This window comes from Nematolebias whitei, chromosome 5, assembly GCF_014905685.2.
Source record: "Nematolebias whitei isolate Nwh7 chromosome 5, NemWhi1, whole genome shotgun sequence".
NCBI classification, from domain to species: Eukaryota; Metazoa; Chordata; class Actinopteri; order Cyprinodontiformes; family Rivulidae; genus Nematolebias; species Nematolebias whitei.
The window spans coordinates 46349965-46372954 of NC_056502.1; the positions used below are offsets into that span (position 1 = coordinate 46349965).

Consider the following 22990-nt stretch of genomic DNA (forward strand, 5'->3'; position numbering starts at 1 on the left):
CTGACAGTCATTCTCAACACATAATCTAAGTGCTAACTAATCATGTGAGACATTGCAATCTCAAGTAAAATTGTGTGCAACGTTGATTTCAAGCTTTGACCAAAATGGCTACAACTCTGTCATTTCTCATCACAAGATGATCATAAGAAAGGATGTGGCAACATGCATTCCTTCACAGAGTGTTAGGTCTTCCTGTAATTAAAAAAAATATTAATTTACCACAGTTTGTGAATAAGTGGAGCTTTTTTTCTGAGTCAAACCTGAAAGATTTTCATAAACAGTAAAGTGTTGTTGTTGCTGGGTTTTTTAAACCAAATGTTGTTCAGCTCATTTCTGCTCCATGTTCTGGATCCATGACAGGAGTTTTCTCTGGAGTAAAGTCCCTGTCTGTCTTTTCCACGTAACGCTGTAAGATGCTGTAGCACTGTTCGCTTTTGGTAAACGTGTAATACGCAGAGATCTCCTCCCATGCCTTGTGGTTAGGGAAAGGCATAGGAAGAGGCTCTTTGTTGTCAAAGAAGCTTCGCAGGTTCCTCTCAGCCAGTTTGGTGGCATATTCTACAGCAAATGTATCAAAACACTCTTTCTCCTTCTCCATGTAACGCTTCCAAAATGTGAGCTGCAGGTAGCTGACTTGGGAGCGACAGTTCTTGTAGCAGGTCCCCAGAAGGCCTACAGCAGTGGCAACAATGATAATAGTCCAGCCCAGAATCTGCACACACAGAAAACAGAGTGATAGGAATGTGATAATCATAAATCTGTAAACTGTTTTGACATCACATTTTACTTCAAGTAATAAAAACGTTTGTTCTTCAAATACTTCAGCTTGTTATAGCAATAAATATATAAATAAATACATGATAACAAGAGAAGTGTTTTTCTTTTTTTCTGTAAAAATGCGTTGTGCTAAATGACTGCTGAAACTTGGTGAAAAAGTTCTTAAATTCACAAAAGCAGAACATTAGCTAAATCAGGGCTATTCAACTACCAACATTTTCACTGTATAAGTCACAGTTTTTTGCATAAATCAGCATGCCTGCAACTTATACAGTGAAGAAACTTATTTATGTTTTTCCCATATTTATAACCCAATTTTTGGCTGCGATCTGATGATTTCATTCTGACATGTAAAATATTGAACACTATAATTTTCAGTCACTAGAAGGCGCTCGACTAGTATGGCAAGCCAAGTGTCTCATTATTAGGGAAAAGTGGCTATTAATGAGACACTTGGCTTGCCATATTGAGCCACCTTTGTCTCGCTCCAGAACTCCTGGAGCAAACGTCAAATTTGCTAAATTTTGCTGCACCACCCAGGAGAAATTAAGCTGGTTTGGCCATTAAAGTGCATTTTTCAAGGAAAAGTTCAACTGAGATACACCTTTGCTATAATGTCAGCAAACAAATAATTGTTTTTAGGTGCTTATCTTGTTAAATTTCGAAGAAATGCACAACGAGTCGTCCCTCTGCACGCTTCTGCGAATTGACTTTTGAAATGCAGTTGATTTGACCGTTAAAGTGCATTTATTAAGGAAAACTTAAACTGAGACACAACTTATAATTTTGAGCAAACAAACAATTGTTTTTAAGTGTTAATCTTTTTAAATTCTTGTTAAAGTCCTCCTGTGCACGCTCCCACGGTCGCCATCTGGCAGCCAATCGAATTTTGGCACAACACAGGCCCACGTTTTCGGGTTGTCTGCGGTGACGCATAATAAATGGAACTTATAAGGCGACGCGACTTATAAAGCAAAGTGACGTGTACAGCGGTAAGTATGGTAAACGTTGGTTACGTACTGTAACCCCAGATTCTATGAGTATAGGCGTAGACCTTTAAGAGCTGTCGCTTAGTGGGTTTTATACCATCATGCAAAGCATCGCACTGAAAAGTTTAGTCCACGCCCACCTGCTGTGTGGGCCCCACCTGGTCCGTATAAATTACGTTAAGAGCGGGTAATGGCTCCCAAATAGCTTTTTCTTCAGCCATTTAGGAGCCAGTGAGGCCCGACGCTTAAAGGGCTACGCCTATACTCATAGAATCTGGGGTTACATAACCAATGTTCTATTTCATATAGGCTTCACCCTTTAAGAGCTGTCGCTTAGTGGGTTAAGGGCGAAGTAGATGTGGTCCTCGCCTCACTGGGTCCATTCGAACACCATACGAAGCGGCAGCTTGCCTAAAAAATGTCTTGTCACTCAGCTCTCCATGTGCGTAATTACGCGTTGCGTAATTATGCGTACCATGCACAGACGCATGCTGTGTAGTTATGCATTCTGAGTGCATGAACGCCCCGGAAACTTTCAACGGGGAAAGGAAGATGCTGAAAAAAGGGACATGAACCAACCGATTCACGGCTGAACAAAATTAACAGATTAATAATAACAAGTGAACTGATTATTAATCAAATGAACTGATTGGTAACAATAGTCATGAACTGATTAGTGACAAAAGAACCAAAATAACAGTCACAACTTGTGACTGATAACACATCTCACACTGTAATGCATGCAGTCAGATGTGAGTTTAAACAGGGTTCCATGAAACAACAATATTCAAACTGTTAAAACATTAAGGACAGAATGTGTCATGAAACGAGCGTCACATAACGTAGATAAAAGCAAATAAATGAGCATGGTGTTGACCACGAGGCCGTAGTGCTAATATCCTGCATTGTCATACCATTATGCAAAGCAGTCGAAGATGCGATACCTCTGGTCGAGTGCGCCCTGAGGTTGACAGGAGGCTCTAAATCAGATGCTCTGTAGGCTTCAGAAATGGCCTCACCCAGCCAGTGTGACAGGCGCTGGGTGGATAACGGGCGACCTGCAGATGCATCTCTATAATGCACAAACAAATGTTCAGTTTGACGCATTGCAGCTGTGTGCACTATGTAACACGTCAATGCCCGCACAGGACAGAGAAGATGGAAAGATGCTTCTTCTTCTGATTTGTGGGGGGGAGGGAAAAACCCCTCCAACGATATCGCTCTTGATTTAAAAGAGCTCGTGATGTTTTTAGGCATAAAGGCTGGATTCAGTCTTAGGTCGTTTTCACACTAGATAGTCCGGTAGACTCGGTTCGGTTCGGGACCAATATTCATGAGCTTTTGTTTACAATTGAGCTGGTGAGTTTGCATTCACACTGCACTGTGCAGTCGATTCAACCTGTTGAACCAACCTATTGCCCCGCTCGCCTGAGGGGGCGCTGCACCAAGAACTACTGAAAGAAACGACACAAAAACCTCTGAAGACATGTCTTCTTCTTCTTCTGTAAATAAAAATAAAAACGAAGTGGCATCAAGTTTTAGCAGTTTTAGGAGTTATATTTTGTCATTTTTCAAAAATGGACTCAGCATGAGCAGAAGATGAGACAGAAGACCATAGAGAATATTGTTTTTCACACAAGGCAGCTGACGGCTCCATATAAGGTAAGAGCAATGCGTGTTTGTTTACCCTGCGGAGCGGGGTCCTGTCTGTTTACATTCATAATGCACTCGAACCACGCTGGAGTTCGTTTCTACCGGACCGAGACCTAGGTTTTATCCCTGGCCAGAGTTCGCCTTTTTGTTCCGTGACAGAGTTCGATGGTGCGTTCACACCTCCCTAAACGAGCCGGACTTTCTAGGAAAACGAGCTAGAGTTCGATTAAAGCGGACTAAACAGGGCTAGTGTGAATGCACCCTTAGATCAGCTGAGCTGCCGTCAGCCTGAATTCTGAGACATGACGGAGCGACAGAGAGGGCAGATAAATCACTCACCCTCTTAGCGGATGTTAAAGCCAGCAGCAGGGCTGTTTTAAGAGACAAGAATTTAATTGGAACCTGATTCAGTGGCTCAAATGGAGCTTTGATCAGGGCTCGCAGGACCAGCGTTAAATCTCGCTGTGGAGCAAGTGGGCGTGAAACAGGCCTGCGTCTCTGTACACCTTTTAAAAAACGCTTCATCAGCGAATGATTAAAAGCTGTTCTGTCCCCGAAACCTTCGTGACAAGAAGAGAGGGCTGCAGCATACGTTTTAATCGTGTGAACGCCAAATTTCTGTCCATCAGCTGCTGCAGAAAGGACAGCACGTCGCCTAGTGGACATGAGGTGGCCTCTACACCTTTCTCTGTACACCAGCGATGAAAAGCTGTCCACTTTGATGTGTATAGTGCTGTGGTGGATGCACTATGTGAATCCTGGATTGTGCGCACTACATCTTGCAGGAGACCCATCCTCTCTAAGCGGATCTGCTCAGCGGCCAGACCCACAGGTGCTAGCCTATTTCTGGATAACTCCTGATCACTCCTCCCGCCTGGAGGAGAGCGTCCTCCCTCCACGGCAGTTTCCACGGGCGCCCCGATAACAGGCTTCATAGAACTGGGAACCATGGTGCGTTCACGCACTCGGGAGCCACCAGGAGAGCTGTCAATCCCTCCTCCTGAACTCTGTTCAGAAACCGTAATATCAGAGGAGGTGGGGGGAACGCATAAAGAAGCGTTTTGGGCTATGGGCTGTGAGCAAACGTGTCCACCCCCAGCGGTGGTTCGTCTTGCGGGCTCAGTGAAAACCATAGTTGACACTGAGTGTTTTCTCGTGTCACAAACAGGTCCACAGCCGCTTTGCCAAATTTCTGCCACGTCTGAGCCATCAGATCGGGGTGGAGGGTCCAGTCCCCGTGACGTGGACCGCCCCTGGACATCACATCTGCCCCTTTGTTCAGAACACCGGGGATATACACTGCTCTAATAGAGAGCAGATTTTGGTGTGCCCAACACAGTAGTTTTCTCGCAATGCGTAACATTTGGGCTGAGCGCACAAACCCCTGCCGGTTTATGTATGCAGCAGTCACCTTGTTGTCTGTGTGAATCAAAACGTGTTGATTCTGCAGCACAGGAGCAAAGTGTTGAATCACATTCAGAACCGTGCGACATTCCAGAACGTTTATATGAGCTGTTGTGTGAGAAGGCCACAGCCCCCCTACAGATCGAGATAGGCATGCCCCCCCAACCTGACAACGACGCATCTGTGAAGACTGACACGTCGTGTGAACTCAAGTCCACTTCAATTTCCCTACGTGCTGAATTACCAAACACCCAGAGTTCCTGTTTGTAGCTTATATGTGTGTGCTAAGACCAGATCCTGGATATCTACAAAACAACAGATGCTGTTTAGTTCTGACCTTGTACATCCATCGAATCTGTCTCTGTTGTGTATTTCTTTATCATATTTGTCTAATATTTGTGTCTCTGCTGTGTCAGAGAAGCTGAGTTCGCTGTTTTGTTCCCACACCCACTTCACTCAATAAATACGAACGTCACGGAAGGGGAAGTTGAACTTCATCTCTGACGCTTGGTCGAGCTGAACTCCCACTTCTGCAGAAGGCCGTTCTGAAAACTTACACTTTGTCTTGTGTAAATTTTTTTATAAAGGTGTTACGAGACATTAACCCTTTCAACTACTCTGCCCGGTCTTACGTGGCGGAGCTGGACTCTTAGAGTGTTGATTCTCGTCTGTGATAAACGAGCTCTCATGGTGGTCGAGTTTAGCTCCACTCCCAGATAAACAATCGTCTGGGCCGGGAGAATCGAGCTTTTTTTCAAATTTATGGCGAAGCCCAGATTTAGCAGGTGTGATGTCAACACCTGAGCCTGCGCCACTGCTTCCCATCTGGAGCGTGACAGCAGCAACAGATCGTCTAGGTAAAACAAAACTCTCATCCCTGCTCTGTTTAACGGTTGCAGGGCCATCTCTACACACTTTGAGAACGTACGAGGCGCGAGGGAATACCTGAACGGCAGTCTGTCGTACTGGTACTGCATCCCTTGGAAGGAGAAGTGCAGAAATTTTCTGTGTTTTGGGATGATCGGTATGTTGAATAGGCGTCTTTCAGATCGATGGAAATAAACCAGTCATTTCTCTGGATGTAATAATAATAATAATAATAATCATTTTATTTAAAAAGCGCCTTTCAATGACACCCAAGGACACTTTACAGTAAGAACAAAGATCAACAGGAATAAATTACATAAAGAATATAAAATACATACAGAATATAAAATGCATAAAGAATATAAAATACATACAGCAAAGTTAAGGATAAGCGAGTCCAAAGAGATGTGTTTTCAGAGCAGTTTTGAATATTGATTGATTGATTGATTTTATTGTCAATTCTGCATATGTACAGGACATACATAGAAATTGAAATTGCGTTACACTCCTACTCAAGTTGCAGCAAACAACAACATTAGCAAAAATAAACTAACACAACTAGTTATATAAAAAATATAAAAGTGAACAGCGGCAGGACCTCTGATGCAACGTGCTCAATAGTGACTAACAGGAGACAAAGGGACGCTGACTGAAGACAATAACATGATGAGAGGTAGATAATGGATGTGCAAGGCCAGAGTAAACAATAGTGCAATATAAAGTATAAACCTGAGAAACTTAGTAAAGTGAAGGTGTGCATACCGGTTCTATATAGAGTCACAGTTATGTACTGATGAGGTGATTAAGTGGAAATGACAATACCAGAATTACCAGAATAGACAGGACGAGTTGATCATAACAGTAGTGCAAAATATAATGCAATAAACAGTAGAGTGAGCTTGTAGGCTGTTAAAGTGACCGAGTTCATAAACTATTCATAAAAATAAATAAATGTCCCAGAGCAGTTTTGAAGGGGGGGGGTGAGGGGGGGGGGTGTCAGGAAGCTGAGTTGGTGTGTGCAGGGGGGCAGAAGTGGGAGAGGGGGCTGAGGGGGGGCAGGCAGGGAGTTCAGCATCCTCACGGACTGATGGACGGAGTTGTTCCACAGTCTGCTGGTCCTAGAACTGAGGCTACGCAGTCTCCGCCCTAATGACAGCAGGTTGAAGAAGCAGTGTAGCGGGTGGTCAAGATCTCCCACCCAGCAGAGGGCTTTACTTCTGAGGCGAGAGCTGTGGAGGTCCTGAAGGCAGGGGAGAGAGGTGCCAATGATCTTCTCAGCTGTCCTCACGATCCGCTGGAGGGATTTGCGGCAGGATGCTGTGCAGGCCCCGTACCACACAGTGGAGCAGCTCATCAGGATGCTCTCGATGGCCCCCCTGTAGAAGGTTGTCATGATGGGGGTGGGGGCTCTCGCTCTTCTCAGCTTGCGGAGGAAGTAGAGCCGTTGGTGAGCCTTTTTGGCCACTGCTGCTGTGTTGATGGTCCAGGAGAGGTCCTCAGAGATGTGCACACCCAGGAACTTGGTGCTGCTCACCCTTTCCACAACAACACTGTTGATGGATAGTGGAGCATGTTTTGTCTGAGTTCTCCTGAAGTCCACAACAATCTCCTTGGTCTTCTCTGTGTTCAGCAAGAGATTGTTGCGTTTGCACCAGGAGACCAGCCGGCTCACCTCGCTCCTGTAGAGTGACTCATCGTTGTTGCTGATGAGGCCTACCACAGTCGTGTCGTCCGCAAACTTGATGAAGAGGTTGGAGGGGTGTGATGGAGAGCAGTCGTAGGTTAGTAGAGTGAACAGAAGGGGGCTCAGCACACATCCTTGTGGGGCCCCCGTGTTCAGAGTGATGATGCTGGATGTGTTGCTGCCAACCCGTACTGCCTGTGGTCTTCCGGTAAGGAAGTCAAGCAGCCAGTTGCACAGTGATGTGTTCAGACCCAGACTGTCCAGTTTCCAGATGAGTTGTTGTGGAATGATTGTGTTGAATGCAGAACTGAAGTCAATGAAGAGCATTCTGACATAGGTGTCTTTCTTGTCCAAATGTGTGAGGGCTGAATGAAGAGCAGTGGCGACGGCATCATCAGTCGAGCGGTTTGACCGATATGCAAACTGGTAGGGGTCCAGGGAGGGGGGGAGGGAGGACCTAATGTGTTGCATGACTAGTCGCTCGAAGCACTTCATGAGGATGGAAGTGAGTGCAACCGGGCGGTAGTCGTTGAAGCAGGAGGGAGACGTTTTCTTGGGGACAGGGATTATGGTGGTGGTTTTGAAGCACGTGGGGACCACAGCCTGGCTCAGTGAGGTGTTGAAGATGTCAGAGTACACCTCTGCTAATTCGCCAGCGCAGTCCTTCAGCACGCGACCAGGTATGTTGTCGGGACCAGGAGCTTTCCGAGCGTTGATCTTGCTGAATGCTCTCCTCACCTTGTCCGGGGACAGTGTGATCACCTGGTCTCCAGGAGGGGGGGTGGCTTTTTGTGCAGGTGTGCCATTCTGTGCCTCAAACCGAGCGAAGAACCTGTTCAGGTCATTCAGCAGGGAGGGGGTGCTGTCACAGGTCTGTGGAGAGGGTTTGTAGTCTGTAATGGACTGAATTCCCTGCCACAGGCTCCAAGAGTCTCTGCTGTCCTTGAAGTGTTGGGCTATTTTCTTGGAGTGCTGCCTCTTAGCTTTTTTAATGCCTCTGGACAGGTTGGCCCTAGCTGTCTTCAGGCCTGCCTGGTCTCCAGCGGCGAAGGCAGCATTCCTAGCCTTCAGCAGCTTGTGGACCTCTCCTGTCAGCCATGGCTTCTGATTAGCACGGATGGTGATGGTCTTCAGGACAGTTACATCATCAATGCACTTTGTGATATAAGCAGAGACAGTTTCTGTGTACTCCTGAATGTCAGTGAAGTTGTTGTGAGTAGCAGCCATTTTAAACACATTCCAGTCCGTGGTGCTAAAACAGTCCTGGAGTGCCTCAGATGAGCCCACAGGCCACACTCGTATCTGCTTCAGAACTGGTTTGTTGACTTTAACCAGTGGTCTGAATGCTGGCATTAACATCACAGTCAGATGGTCAGAAGCACCAAGGTGGGGGAGGGCCCGGGCTTTGTAAGCTCCTCTCCGTGTGGTGAAGACCTGATCCAGCGTGTTATTGCCTCGTGTTGGAAAGTCTATATGTTTATAAAGTCCAGAAAACACACTCTTTGGATCTGCATGGTTGAAATCACCAGCCAGGATGAGAAAAGCATCCAGGTGGGCTGTCTGCTGCTCACTGATGTTCTGATATAGTTCGTTCAGCGCTTCGCTCCTGATGTTAGCGGAGCTCGGAGGCAGATAAACAGCAGCTATCAGCACAGCTGAGAACTCCCTCGGTAGATAAAACGGTCTGCACTTTATAATCATCAGTTCCACCACCGGTGAGCAGTACTTGCAGACCACAACAGCGTAGCGACACCAAGCATCACTAATGTAAACACAAAGTCCGCCGCCGCGTGTTTTACCTTCAGTGAGGACTCGGTCCGCTCGGTAGCATGTCTGCCGCTCGAGCTGAACTGCGTGGTCCGGGATGTTGTCTTTAAGCCAAGTTTCCGTGAAAACATAAACACAACAGTCCCTCACGGTCTTCTGAGTTGACTGAAGTAAGCGGATGTCATCCAGTTTGTTGTCCAGAGAGCGTACGTTGGCCAGTATCATGGAGGGGATGGCTGGCTTGTGTGGGCTAGCAGCTAGCCTCGCTCTTATACCTCCGCGCTTACCCCTCTTCTGCAGCCTCTCGTTCCGCTTGTGGCGCTTCCATTGTGGGCGCAGCGCAGCGGAGGGGGTCGGTGGTGGAGCCGGAGTTCTGAGCAAGCCGCTAGCACGCAGCCCCTCTCGAAGTTCAGAGCTAAGCTCGAAAAGTGAGCTTTTGCCGACATCAAGCAGCGATTCACGGCTGTATGTGCGCTTCAAGACGTGAGCGCACGATGGAGACGTGCAAAAATACTGCGATTTACAGGAAAAAACACATGAAACACATGAAAAAGCTGCATTCTCGGGAGAGAGTGTAGCCGCAGCGTGTGCACGCGCCGCCATTGCTGTCAGGAAAACAGAAGAAAAAAAGAGGTGGTGTTTCTTAAGTCAGGGGGTAGAGAGTTCCAGAGATGAGGAGCAGAGCAGGTGAAGGCCCTGCTCCCCATGGTGGAGAGGCGGGCAGAGGGTACATGGGGATGTAGTGAAGAGGAGGATCTGAGAGAGCGAGAGGGGATGGAGATGTGTAAGAGTTCAGATAGGTACGGAGGGGCAAGGTTGTGGATAGCTTTGAAAGTGAGAAGAAGAATTTTGAAGACGATGCGTGATTTAACCGGGAGCCAGTGGAGCTGCTGCAGGACAGGAGTGATGTGGTTATAGGAGGAGGTTTGAGTTATGACACGGGCAGCTGAGTTCTGGACCAATTGCAGCTTCTGGAGAGATTTGTTAGGGAGGCCATAAAGAAGGGAGTTGCAGTAGTCAATCCGGGAAGTCACAAGACTGTGAACAAGGATGGCTGTGGAGCGGGGTGTGGGAGAAGGGCGGAGAAGGTTAATATTTCGGAGATAGAAATAGGCAGACCGAGTGACGTTGTTGATGTGTGAAGTGAAGGAGAGAGTGGTGTCGAGGATGACACCAAGACTCTTGACCTGAGGCGAGGGGGATAGCAGAGAGTTGTTAAGGGGAATGAGAAGAGTTTCGGATTTTGAAAGAGAGTTTTTGGTACCAACAAGAATGATTTCTGTTTTGTTACTGTTTAGTTGTAGGAAATTGTTAGAAAACCAGTGATTTAGCTCATTGAGACAGTCGGTGAGGATGGAGGGTGGGCGGGTGGAGTTTGGTTTTGTTGACAAGTAGAGCTGTGTGTCATCAGCATAACAGTGAAAATGGACACCAAATTTACGGAAGATGTGACCTAGAAGAAGGAGGTAAATGATGAAGAGGAGGGGTCTGAGGACAGAGCCTTGGGGGACACCCGTGGAGATGGGGGATGACTGGGAACGAAAGGATTTGAGCTGAATGAATTGAGTGTGGTCAGAGAGATATGATTTGAACCAGTCTAACGGAGTACCTGAGATGACAATGGAGGTTATTCTGTTGAGGAGGATAGAATGACAGATTGTGTCGTAGGCAGAAACTTGATCCAGTAAAATGAGGATAGACAGAAGAGCAGAGTCAGCAGCAAGAAGAAGGTCATTAGTTATTTTTATTAGAGCTGTTTCGGTGCTATGGTGGGGGCGAAAACCAGATTGAAACTCTTCATAAATGTTATTGTTGGATAGGTGAGAGTGAATTTGACTAGCAACGGCTTTTTCAAGAACTTTGGAAATAAAGGGCAGATTAGAGATTGGACGAAGATTACTGAAGTTGGTAAAGTCAAGACCTGGTTTCTTGATGATGGGGGTGATGGCCGCAGATTTGAAAGCTGTGGGAACAATGCCAGAGGTTAGGGAGGATTGGATGATATTAGTGATGATGGGGAGCGGAGATGGGAGACAGGATTTAACAAGAACTGTGGGAAATGGATCGAGCTGACAGGATGAGGACTTAGACTTGCTGATAATGTCAGCAATGTCATCAGCAGAGGGGAGGGAGAAGACAGAGAAGGGGAGGGAGGGAGGGGGGAGTTCAACATAGATGCTGGGGGCGGTATTAGGTCCAAGGTGTTTATGAATTGAAAGAATCTTTTCATTGAAATAAGATATCAGAGAGTTGCAAAATTCTGTGGAAACCATGTGAGAGGGTAATGAGTTAGGATATGAGACTGAGCAGTTAAGGAGAGAGAACAAAGTCTTTGAATTGCCAACATTGGAACTGATAATGTCAGAGAAGGAGCTGGATTTGGCTAGAGAAATACTGTCCTTATACTTAGACGGGCGTCAACCGTGTTGGCTTGTTCCGGGCAGTGACAGGGCTGCCTGTTAGAGCTATGCACCTTGGCCGTCTTCACCAGGGGTGCCCTCGATGCAACCCAGGATGAACCTGACCCGGTGTTCATGAGGTGGGAGGCGAGTGTGCCTTGTGCACACCAGGAATAAAGGTGAACACTGGAGCTTAGATTCATAGGCGACCAAGGGACACGGGACGCTGTCTCAACATGTCCATTTTTTTTTCTCTCTTTTCCAAGATGGCACCCGAGCTGGTGGCTTGCCGTTCACCTCTGTCCACTCTGTTTCTTTTTTTGCTATTTTTATAATTTTTCTTCAATAAGATCAGCTCACTACTGGTGTATGATCGCCAGCAACTGCTCAATCTACAATTTTCCACCACTTATCTCGCCTCCTATGAACATTTTGATCGGGGTTCTGGGCCCCCACCTCCGCTGCTTGGGAACGTACCTGGGTATCTCCAGCGCGCGGCATTCGTGCCTGCACGAAAACATCGCTCTCGTCGCCGTGGGAGACGTGCTGGCCGCCTCGTGAGGCTCAAAGCTAGCCTCGCTCGTTCCTCAGCTACAGCTGTCCACCGGAATGAGGTTTCTCCACCTGGATGCTTCGCGGAGTCCTGCCTGCTGCAGAACATCGGGTCGGAGGCGTGCAGCGAGCGCGCGTGCGTGCAGCGAGCGCGCGTGCGTGCAGCGAGCGCGCGTGCGTGCAGCGAGCGCGCGTGCGTGCAGCGAGCGCGCGTGCAGCAAGCGCGCGTGCAGCGAGCGCGCGCCCAGCTGCGGTGTTTCCAACCGTATCCAGCAAACCGAAACCAACCCGGGTCCAACAGCTGTACCATCTGCTGCCCCATCGGATCGTACCAACGCCCTGCTGTGTCCGGCAGCTCCTGGATTCCGGCTGTTCGTCCCGGCTGCACTTTCTCCAGCCGGAGGAGGCGAAGACCCGACGTAAACAAACCGAAACCGCTGATCTGCGCCCCCCGCACAACTTCTCCCTCAGCTGCTGACCCAACAAGGTTTGCTCTCCTCAACGTGAGGTCTTTAACAAACAAAACCTTCATCATGAACGACTTTTTCTGCACAAACAATCTGGATTTCATGTTTCTGATGGAGACTTGGCTTCCTCCAGGTGAGTCAAGTGTGTTTTCTGAACTGGTGCCTGCTGATTGTACTTTTCTTAATTGCCCGAGGTCATCTGGAAGAGGTGGAGGAGTGTTGGCTGTTTTTAAGAAAATCTGGAAACGCAGACTGTTACAGACACCATCTTTTCAGACCTTTGAACTGCTGCATTTTGAACTGGGCCGCTCCAACCCCATGTTGATTGCGGTGCTTTATCGACCGCCCAAATCCTCCACAGGCTTCATCAGTGAACTGTCTGTCTTTCTCACTGCAATACTGTTAAAATACGACCGTGTGCTGATTCTAGGGGACTTCAATGTGCACATCTGTTGCCCTGAAAAGCCTTTGGGTCAGGACTTTTTAGATCTGATCCACTCTTTAAACCTGGTGCAAAATGTTGTCGGCCCCACACACCATCAGGGTCACACTCTTGATATTGTTCGTCTTGTGGTGTCTCTATGCTAAATCTGGAAATTGGGGATGCTGTCATGTCTGATCACAAACCAATCTCATTTGTAATACCTCTTGCTCGTGTCTCTAAATCTCCCGCTCCACCCAGGACCTGTCGTATATTTAACCCTTCAACTGCTGCTCGTTTTTCCTCTGCCTTTATTACCACTGCTGCTACAACACCTGAAACCTCTGCCTGTGTCGGTGCTCAGGAGCTGCTTAGTAACCACAATGTGACTTGCACTAAGATCTTGGATCTGGTGGCCCCACTAAAAGTCAGGAAACCAAGGAGAGCCCAGTACCCATGGATGAACGAGACCACCAGGGCAGCAGAGACGCCTGTGCAGGAGAGCTGAGCGCAAGTGGAAAAAGGACCATCTCCAGGTTTCCTTCATTTTGCTCAAAACCTGTTTAAAAAATTACCAGAACACTGTCAAATCTGAAAAAAACAAATATTTCTCCCAACTCATCAACTCAAATAGGCACAACCCCCGCGCCCTATTCACAACAGCAAATTCCATTCTAAATGTCCCTTCGTATTCATGTATGGAGGCCTCTGTTGACACCTGCAATGACTTCACTAAATTCTTTGTTAACAAAGTGGAGTTGATCAGGGCCTCCATCCCCCGCTCCTTAGTCGACCCATCAGCTTTTGTTTCGTGTTCTGCTACTTTCAGGCAATTCAAACCAATCACACTCCCATTGTTAAACAAAGTTGCTGGTCACATGAAGCCATCAGGATCACCATTGGACCCCATCCTGGCAGCATTGTTCAAACAGGTTCTACCAGCGATTGGGCCTGCTGTTCTAACAATACTAAACAGTAGTATTGCTACAAGCGTGGTCCCAGAGGCGTTCAAACATGCAGTTGTCACACCGTTAATTAAGAAACCTGGTCTTGACCCTTCAGCCTGCTCAAATTACAGGCCAATCTCAAAACTCCCCTTTCTGTCCAAAATCCTGGAAAAAGTAGTTTTTACTCAGTTAAATCAGTTTTTAACTGAGAACAAAATCTTTGAGGTCTTTTAGTCTGGTTTCAAGCAGCTCCACAGCACCGAAACAGCTTTGGTTAGGGTTTGTAATGACATTTTAACAGCAAACGATTCTGGCCATTTTGTGGCTCTTGTACTCCTCGATCTTACTGCCGCTTTTGATACTGTTGACCACAGTATCCTCATCTCTCGGCTTGAACACTGGGTTGAGATTACAGGTGCTGCATTAGACTGGTTCCGCTCATACCTCCCTGACAGGAGTTTTTGTGTGAAGGTGGGTAAAAATCTATCCACTTCACTGCCTCTTTCCTGTGGTGTCCCGCAGGGCTCGATTCTCGGACCCCTTCTATTTTCACTCTATCTGCTTCCGCTGGGGTTGATCCTAAGAAAACATGGTATTCCATTCCATTGCTACGCCGATGACTGTCAGATCTACCTACCACTGAAACCAGCCAGTGCTTGTTCCATCCACCCTCTCCTCAAATGTCTGAACGACATTAAGACATGGATGGCTTCAAATTTTCTAAGTTTTAACGACCAGAAGACTGAAGTCATTGTCTTTAGCCCTAGCTCAGCTGCCGCCTCTTCTCCTGTGAACCTGGACTCCCTTCAGCCTTATCTGAAGCACTCTGTTATAAACCTTGGAGTGTTTTTTGACTCGGATTTTAAGTTCGACAAACAGATCAGTTCAGTTCTGCAGAGAAGCTTCTTCCAACTGCGGCAGGTAGCTAAGCTCAAGCCAGTGCTGTCTAGACCCGACCTTGAGACACTAGTCCATGCATTCATCACAACCCGCCTGGACTATTGTAATTCACTGTATGCTGGGGTCAGCCAGGCCTCTATCTCACGGCTACAGCTCGTCCAGAATGCTGCAGCTCAGCTCTTAACCGGTACACCGAGGTATGAGCACATCACTCCAGTTCTGTCCTCCCTACACTGGCTTCCTATGAGAACTAGGATTGATTTCAAAATTCTCCTCCTGACCTATAAGTGCCTAAATGGCCTTGCACCCATCACTCTGAGCTACTGGAACCATATGTTCCCTCTCGGGCTCTGAAATCATCCGATCAGCTGCTTTTGGTTGTTCCAAAAACACGACTGAAGCTCCGAGGAGATCGGGCGTTTTCAGTCATGGGTCCCAAACTGTGGAACAACCTACCCCCCAACATTAGGCATGCCACCTCCCTTCCTGTGTTCAAATCCCTGCTAAAAACATATCTGTTCTCTCTGGCGTTTCATACTGTGTGAGTTGATTTAGTATATCTTGTTCCATGTCTTCATTTTAATGCTGTTGTTTTAATTTTTTAAGGTATATTCTTACTGCTTTTTATTTCTCAGTGTTACCCTTAGTGTTAAGCACTTTGATAACAGTCTATCTATTTTAAATTGTGCTCTATAAATAAATATGACTTGACTTGACTTGACTTATACTGGATGACGTGATTTGCATAGAGTTCCTTGTGAATTGAGAGACCGGATTTCTTGTAGAGTCGCTCCAACCTCCGACCTTTGGATTTCAGAGAAAGGAGTTCTGGAGTGAACCAGGGTGCCGAGTTGGAGAAGGAGACAGACCGGGTTTTCAGAGGAGCGACAGAGTTAAGGATGTTGGTGAGGCTGTTATTGTAGAATGTGACAAGGTCATCTGGGTTAAAAGAATTGAAGGTGAAGATGGTATTATTAATATGAGACAAAAGAATGTCATGGTTGATATTCTTAATATTACGAAAGGAAAGAGTGCGTTGAGGTTTCTCTGAAGAAATTTTAAGATTGACACTGAATGAGATCATGAGGTGATCAGCAAATGGAAGTTCATCAGAAGAAAAGTTAAGAGGAGAGAGTCCAGAGCAGCATAATAAGTCCAAAGTGTGGCCCTTAATGTGGGTTGGAAAGTTAATGAACTGCTGGAAGCCACAGCTGTCGAGGCAGGATGTGAAATCTCTGGTGAGGGGATTGTTGTCTTCATCCATATGAATGTTGAAGTCTCCAAGCAGAATAATGTTGGGTGAAAGAGCTGAGAGATGGGCGATTAGAGCAGCAAAGTCATTTATAAAAGAGTTGTTGATTTTGGGGGGACGGTAGAAAGTGGCAACAATGGTGGGGGTAGGGCCAGAGAGTAGACACACAGTGTGCTCAAAGGAGGGAGAGAGAGGTGTGTGAACCGGCGTGACCTTCCAGTTCTCGCGGTGAATTATCGCGAGACCTCCTCCACGGCTGGACTCGTGTGATTTGGCGATGTAAACAAACCCCGGCGGGGTAGATTCATTCAGGTGGAAAGTCATTTTGTTGTTGCCACGTTTCTGTTAGACAAATAAAATCTAGCTTACGGTCGGATATTAGGTCTTGAATGAGCTGACCTTTGCCAGTGCGTGAGCGAACGTTCAGAAGGCCAAACTTTACGGAGGAGGAGTTGGTAGCGACCGGAGCATTAGCCGACCGAGCTAGGCTAGCTAACATGCTACTACTGTTAGTGGCCCGAGTATTGCGGCGTGTACAATGGTGAGAGTCAGACCAGATGGAGTTTATGGGGTTAGACTCGTCAGCGTGGAGTCTACGGTGGGAGCCACGGTGAATGTATCTCTGGCGAGGATGGAAGGCAATGTCCTGAAGAGGGAGCACAGGTGGCACGGCTGGTAGGAAACGAAGGCGAAGGAGCTCGACCGCTGAGTAATGGAGAAGACCAGACACAGGGTGGTGGTGGATGAGCAGCTGGAGAGTCCAAACCAGAGCAGGCAGCAGGTAAATCCTAATGAACTGCATGGCTGACATTGAGACGGATCAGAGACTTGATGTAGTGGAAAAGGTAGGACGGACTGAATAAAACAGAAAAAAGCAAAAAAAAGCACGACGAGCAGCGGCAGCCAGGATGCAGCAACCAGGATGCGCCAGCCAGGATGCACCAGCCAGGATGCGCCAGCCAGGATGCGCCAGCCAGGATGCGCCAGCGTTCGCTCACCGGAAGGAAGGGGAGTAGTCCATTGTAGTCCAACAGTTGTCTGGTTGTCAACATGTGAAACGGTCTGTCCAAGATCGCCTTGTTGAAAACTGACAGGTTCAAAATCGGCCTCGTTCCTCCGGTCCGTTTTGGAACCAGGAAGTAACATGAGTAAAAACCTGTGTTTTCCTCTCCATCGGGAACCCTGGAGATTATCTATTTTGCCAGAAGTTCCTGGACTTCTGCATTTAGGGATGAGACCTGGTCTGGTGATGACAGGACCGTCTCTAAAACTCCTCCGAACGGAGGGGGTCGGGCTGCAAATTGCAGCGTGTAACCCCTGCTTATCAGCTTGGCCATCCATCTGTCTGGCGAGCATGTTCGCAGCCACTCGCGTAACGTTTGTGGAGTGGACGCGCGTTTAGGTGGTGCATCATGTTTTTTACGGACGTCAGCCAGTACCGCCTCGATCGCCGTCATGCACCGCGGAAGTGTGTTCCGCGTGACCCAAGGCGAGGCTTCCTCAAAAGGGCTCTGAGCGCGCCTCTGAGCGCGCCTCTGAGCGCGCCTCTGTGCCGCGCTCAGGCTGCAGGTTCACATTCATGTCTATGTGGATTGGCGTGTGTTGAGGAGAGGCGTGTGAAAACTGCTGGTGCCGCGGGAGCGTGCATTTGACACCACTGCGGTGAACTCTCAAGCTCCTGCTGAGAGTGAGGTTCTTCACTGGGCTCGTTCTGTGGTCTCACATTTATGCTGACACGAGCGGGCAAGCGCTGAGAAGCGGTGTGCGCGCCTTCATCAATGCCGTGCCGTTTGAGTGAAGGCTACAGGTGCCGCGGAAGCACACGTTTGCTTTGGTGAGGCGCGTGCTGCTCCTGCTGAGAGCGAGGTTTCTCACTGGACTCGCTCTGTGGTCTCACATTTATGCTGATGCGAGCCGGCAAGTGCTGGGGAGCGGTGTGCACGCCTTCATCAATGCAGCGCCTTTTGAGTGAAGGCTGCTGGCGTCGTGGGAATGTGCGTTTGACACCGCTTCGGTGAGAAGTGTGCAGCTCGGGCTGAAAACGAGTTATTCCACTGAACTCGTTCTGGGGGCCACATTCGCTTTCGACTGTTGTGTCAAGCGAGCGTCTCGTCTTTATTTTGGAGCAGCTGTGATTCTGAAAAACCTTTTTTAAGCACACTGGCTCGTTTTGTGTGGAGGATTTGTGCGGAGCCGCTGTGAGGTCATCCGAGCTGACAAACTGGCTAAAAACAGACACTTTAATCATTGAATGATGTTCATGTTTTATTTCATAACTCGTGTCATTTTTACACACATCCTCCACAGACCGTCATTTTTTAAAATCTTTTTCCCTGTGATCTCTGCGGTTTGTTGGCCCAGGGCGCCGCCTGTTGGCAATCTCTGGGAAAACGCTGAACTGCCGGTTGCCGGGATGAGGAGGGCTGGTCTCTGACGGGCGGGGCTGGAGTTGGAGCGGAGCGAGAAGACGCTGCTGCGGCTGTGGAACGTCGTTGTTGTTGTCTCTGCTCACGACGATCCTTCCCACTAAGCAACAGCTCTTAAAGGGCAAAGCCTATACGAAATAGAACTGCTCAGGGGGCCACAGTTTCTGAAAGCCAGCAGCTCAGGGGCCGGACATCCAGCAATTTGTCATTATGTAAAGAAACCAAGTATTACAATGATCTGTTACCTTTTAAATTTGTTTATTTTGTTGCATTGAATCATAAATGCAATAAACAGAACCCACACACACACATGTTTTATGAACTCATAGGTGAGCTTGACTGAAGTCACCGGAGGGCCGTAAGTGGCCTGTGGGCCACCAGTTGAATAGCCCCGAGCTAAAGAATCATAATCCTCGTGTTTTCGACCCACATGCAGGCAGGCAAGCAAAGGTAGGAGTTTAAATAAAAAGATTTATTTAAACAACAAAACAAAAGGAGCAGAATAGTAATTAAAAGTTTTTTTTTTAAGTAAACAGGTAGCTAACAGTATGAAAAGGCCTCCATACATCCATGCAGCCATACAGCCATCCATCCATCCATCCATTTTCTTCACTCGCTTTTCTGTGCAGGGTCACAGGGAGCTGGTGTAGATCTCCAGCAGTCACTGTGCAAGAGGCAAGGACAGGTCGCACGTCCATCATACACAAAGAGACAAAACATAAAATATAAAAAAACTAAAGTTGTAGCAGCCATGTGCTGAATGAACTGATAAATAATAATAAATAAATAAATACTAGATTTTTAATTTCCCTGAAGAAATCTTCCTAAGGGATCAGTAAAAAAGTTATCTAATCTAATCTAATGTAAAAAAAATTCTAACATAGCAACAAGAATGCAGAAGTTATTAGATTGCCAAAACATACAAAAAAAAAAGAAAAAAGCCAAGAAAAGGATCATGTGAATGCTGATCATTCACATTACATCCTTTTATTACTTTGTACATTATTACACCCATCTGATTAATCTGAGCTGCACTTGTTTGTGTCAACATGTGTCTGTCTGTCTGTTAGCAAAATATCTCATGAACCATTGGATGCATTTCATGCAATAATGGATCATGCACATTCATGCAAGATATTGCAATACTGCTGATCAGTTTTCATGTATAAACTGTATAACCGTGAAGAGAACTAAGATAAGGAAACATTAAAGCTGCTGTCATGGGCTCCTCGTGGTGACCACGGTAACAACACAGCTGTGTCTCTCATTAAGCCTCAAATTAACTTTTCACTTGTGGAAACATGAAAACAACTATAACAGCCACACATGTAAATGTTTCTGTTGTTAGTGTTTTATGTAGGAGTGTGGGAGTTCTGCTCTGTCAGCTCCCTGCAGCCACAGCTAGACTCTAATCAGCAGCACTTGAGGATCATAAGATAGATGAGCAAGCAGAGCATAAAAGGCTGCAAAGGATATCCAGTCAGTGCTGGAGCATTACCTGACAATGTTAGTTCTGATCTAGATTTCACTTGAGTTAATCTAAATATTAACAGACTTTATATATTATCTGTGCTTTCAGTGTTTAATCCCTAATGTCCTCCTGAACCCTGGACCTCTGTGAACCTCAAGCTCTCCTGTGCCTTTTCAGATGCCTCCACGCCTTCCTACCACTGGCCTGTCTCATGCCTTGAACCATTGCTCAGACGTTCACCTCCTTCGCCCTGGAACCATTGGGTCATCTCTCCCCACAACTGACTCCTGCTTCAACCATAAAAAAGAGACACAACAACATTATCACCCCTGCTGACAAACCATTAACCTGTCTCCTTGCTCTTCAGGGTTCCAGCTCCATCCCTGGCACAACTGATGGATTATTACCTTGTAAATTCAATTCAATTCAATTCAACAAAGTCCATGCTCAATAATCCAGACATAAAATCCGACATTTTTCAGTCAGGTCATCTGGACAGCTTCATTTTTTGTGCTGAAACATTTCGCCTTCAATCCGGAAGGCTTCATCAGTCAAGGAAACGCACAACAAAACTGATTATTCCTCCAACAGCTTACTCCAAAGTGGAACAAACCAGTTCTGCTTGTGATTAGATGGTCTCTTTGGTACGCCCCTCCTCCTTCCGGATCGAAGGCGAAATATTTCAGCACAAAAAAAGAAACTGTCCAGATGACCTGATTGAAAAATGGTAAATTCAATTCAGTTTATTTATATAGCGCCAAATCACAACAAAGTTGTCTCAGGGCACTTTACAGGAACATTCACATACATAAAAGCCAATTAGTAAAGTTCTCTGTCTAAGGAAGTAAAGTTCTCTATCTAAGGAAAGTAAAGTAAATAAATAACACTGTAAATATATTGGGAGTCTTGGTATCTGTTCTCTTCAGTCCTTGTATCTGGGTATAGCTGCAATCGTTACAAGGAGATGACAAAAATAAAAAAATTAAAATAATTTCCAGTTTTAAAGAGAACATTTTGAACAATAATATAGTAGAATTTGGGCGGCTGTGGCTGAGTGGTTAGAGCAGTCATCCTCCAATGCGAGAGTTGGGGGTTTGAATCCATCAGCAATCACATGCTGAAGTGTCCCTGGGCAAGACACTGAATCCCTCATAGCCTCTGATGTGTGTCCCATCAGTGTATGAATGTGATCTAAAGCACTGATTAGTCTCTTTAGAATGATTTGTTCAATTAGCTTTGTAGAGATATAATAGAGTGCTGTATGAATGGGTAAATGAGGACAGATTGTAGTGTAAAGCGCTTTGAGTTTCTTGAAATAAGATAGAAAGGCTCTATATAAGTACAGTCCATTTACCGTTTAGAATTTGCAGAAGCTTGGTTGTGCCTTCTATGTGTTTTGAAGGAATTTTGGAGAAAACTAAGTCTTATAGCACCAAGAAGCACAACTGATAACAAACAAAATTCTCTACTCTTCAATGTGTACTTCAAAGCTTACGTAATGACACGTTAATATTTCTAGAATAAACTCAAAATTATGAAACAAAAGTTATTTTGAGATTAAAATAAAAACCACAGTCTTAAAGACAGACAATAGCCAATTGTTTTGTGACTTTATGATTGAAAATACTGTAGGTTTTATTAATAAAGCCATTATTTTAGCACAAAAACAACAACTTACATAGAAGATAAACACAATCTGTAAATAAGTTCTCAGCGCTCTCAGCAGCTGTAGTATGAGTTTTACTGGAGAACAATTAGAAAATTAATGCAGACTTTTTATAAGCTTCACATGGTGAGAGAGTATTTTGAGGTCAACACAGTCATGTCAGGTTGAGACTCTTACTGTGAAATGTTGAAGGAAGTTCTGCGAGATTGGTTGTTTTCACGCTGCAGCGGTAGTATTAAAGGCCACACCTTAAACTGGTTCAAGAAAAGCTTTGTGGTGTTATTTTCTAGTTTACCCTGTAAAAATGCCTCAAGAACCCTGTTTACACTTTCCTCTCAACACCGATCTCAGCTGGATTAACTGACCCTAGTTGTTGTATACAGAAGAACTGCAGCATGTACATCTAACTATGCCCCTTCAGAACCACAGAAGACAAAATAATTGTAGGTTCTGGTTAGTTCTCTGTTGTCTTTGGTACAGTCTGGTAGGTTTGGTGTATCTTACTTGAGACTGAGCCCTGAACATCAGCAGCAGCTCCATGCGCTCATCACTGGGTAGTTTGGAGCGATCACAGGGCACTCGAGCCAGTTCCTCCTGACAATTCAGTGTCTTGTTTTTACAGAACAGATCCACCACCAGGCTATTGTCCAGACCGCTGATGGCACACTCATAAAACGTTGCGTTGAGCAGGGCCACAGACAGCCACATGACAGGAGCCACGCAGGCCCCTGTGATGATGCTCATTAGGACCCTAAAACAGCCGCAGCAGTTCCCTCGGGGACAGAGCTTTATGGGGTTCAGGCAACAACCGGTGTAGAGCCTCCACATCCTGGTGCTGAAAAACAGGCTGAGAATGAAAAGCACTGCAGCCGGGCCCAGCAGAAATGTCAGCCCATAGGCAAAGTTCTGGTCATGGTTGCATGGGCACTGAAAGGAGACCATAGAGAAGACTCGCTCCCCACCGATGGTCATGAGTGCCATAAAGCTGTAGCCAATAGTGGTTTTCTGATTCATAAAGAACCGTAGAACAGTCTGGAAGTTATCCATGGTGTCGGTCTCCGAAACGTTCCACAATCTTCCACCCTGCTGTTTTCCCTGTTTGTCTCAACCAGAAGAACTCAACTGTTAAAGCTGTCTATGCCCCTCCCTTCGACTGTCAGTTTTCCTTCAAGATCCTCCTTCAGTCTCTCCTTTCATGCTTTTTTTTTTTCTCATAGAACTTCCTGCTTTCTATGAAAGAGTAAAAACAACTCCAACTCTCGGTGGTTCTCTGTCCCCACTGTGTTGCTGCCAAGGATCTGATTTCTTGTGATTGTCTGAGTTTTTTGAGCATGATGTCATGGGGAGA

General features: G+C 46.4%; 1 protein-coding gene across 1 annotated transcript; it reads right to left on the reverse strand.

The window, feature by feature from the left end:
* Positions 1-322: 322 nt before the first annotated feature.
* On the reverse strand, positions 323-22712 carry LOC119410278 (calcium homeostasis modulator protein 5). Its single transcript, XM_037677194.1, has 2 exons — positions 22147-22712; positions 323-712 (listed from the first exon to the last, which is right to left on the reverse strand). The coding sequence occupies exons 1-2, from the start codon at positions 22687-22689 to the stop codon at positions 323-325; spliced, it is 933 nt and encodes a 310-aa protein (XP_037533122.1). The 5' UTR covers positions 22690-22712.
* Positions 22713-22990: the final 278 nt, after the last annotated feature.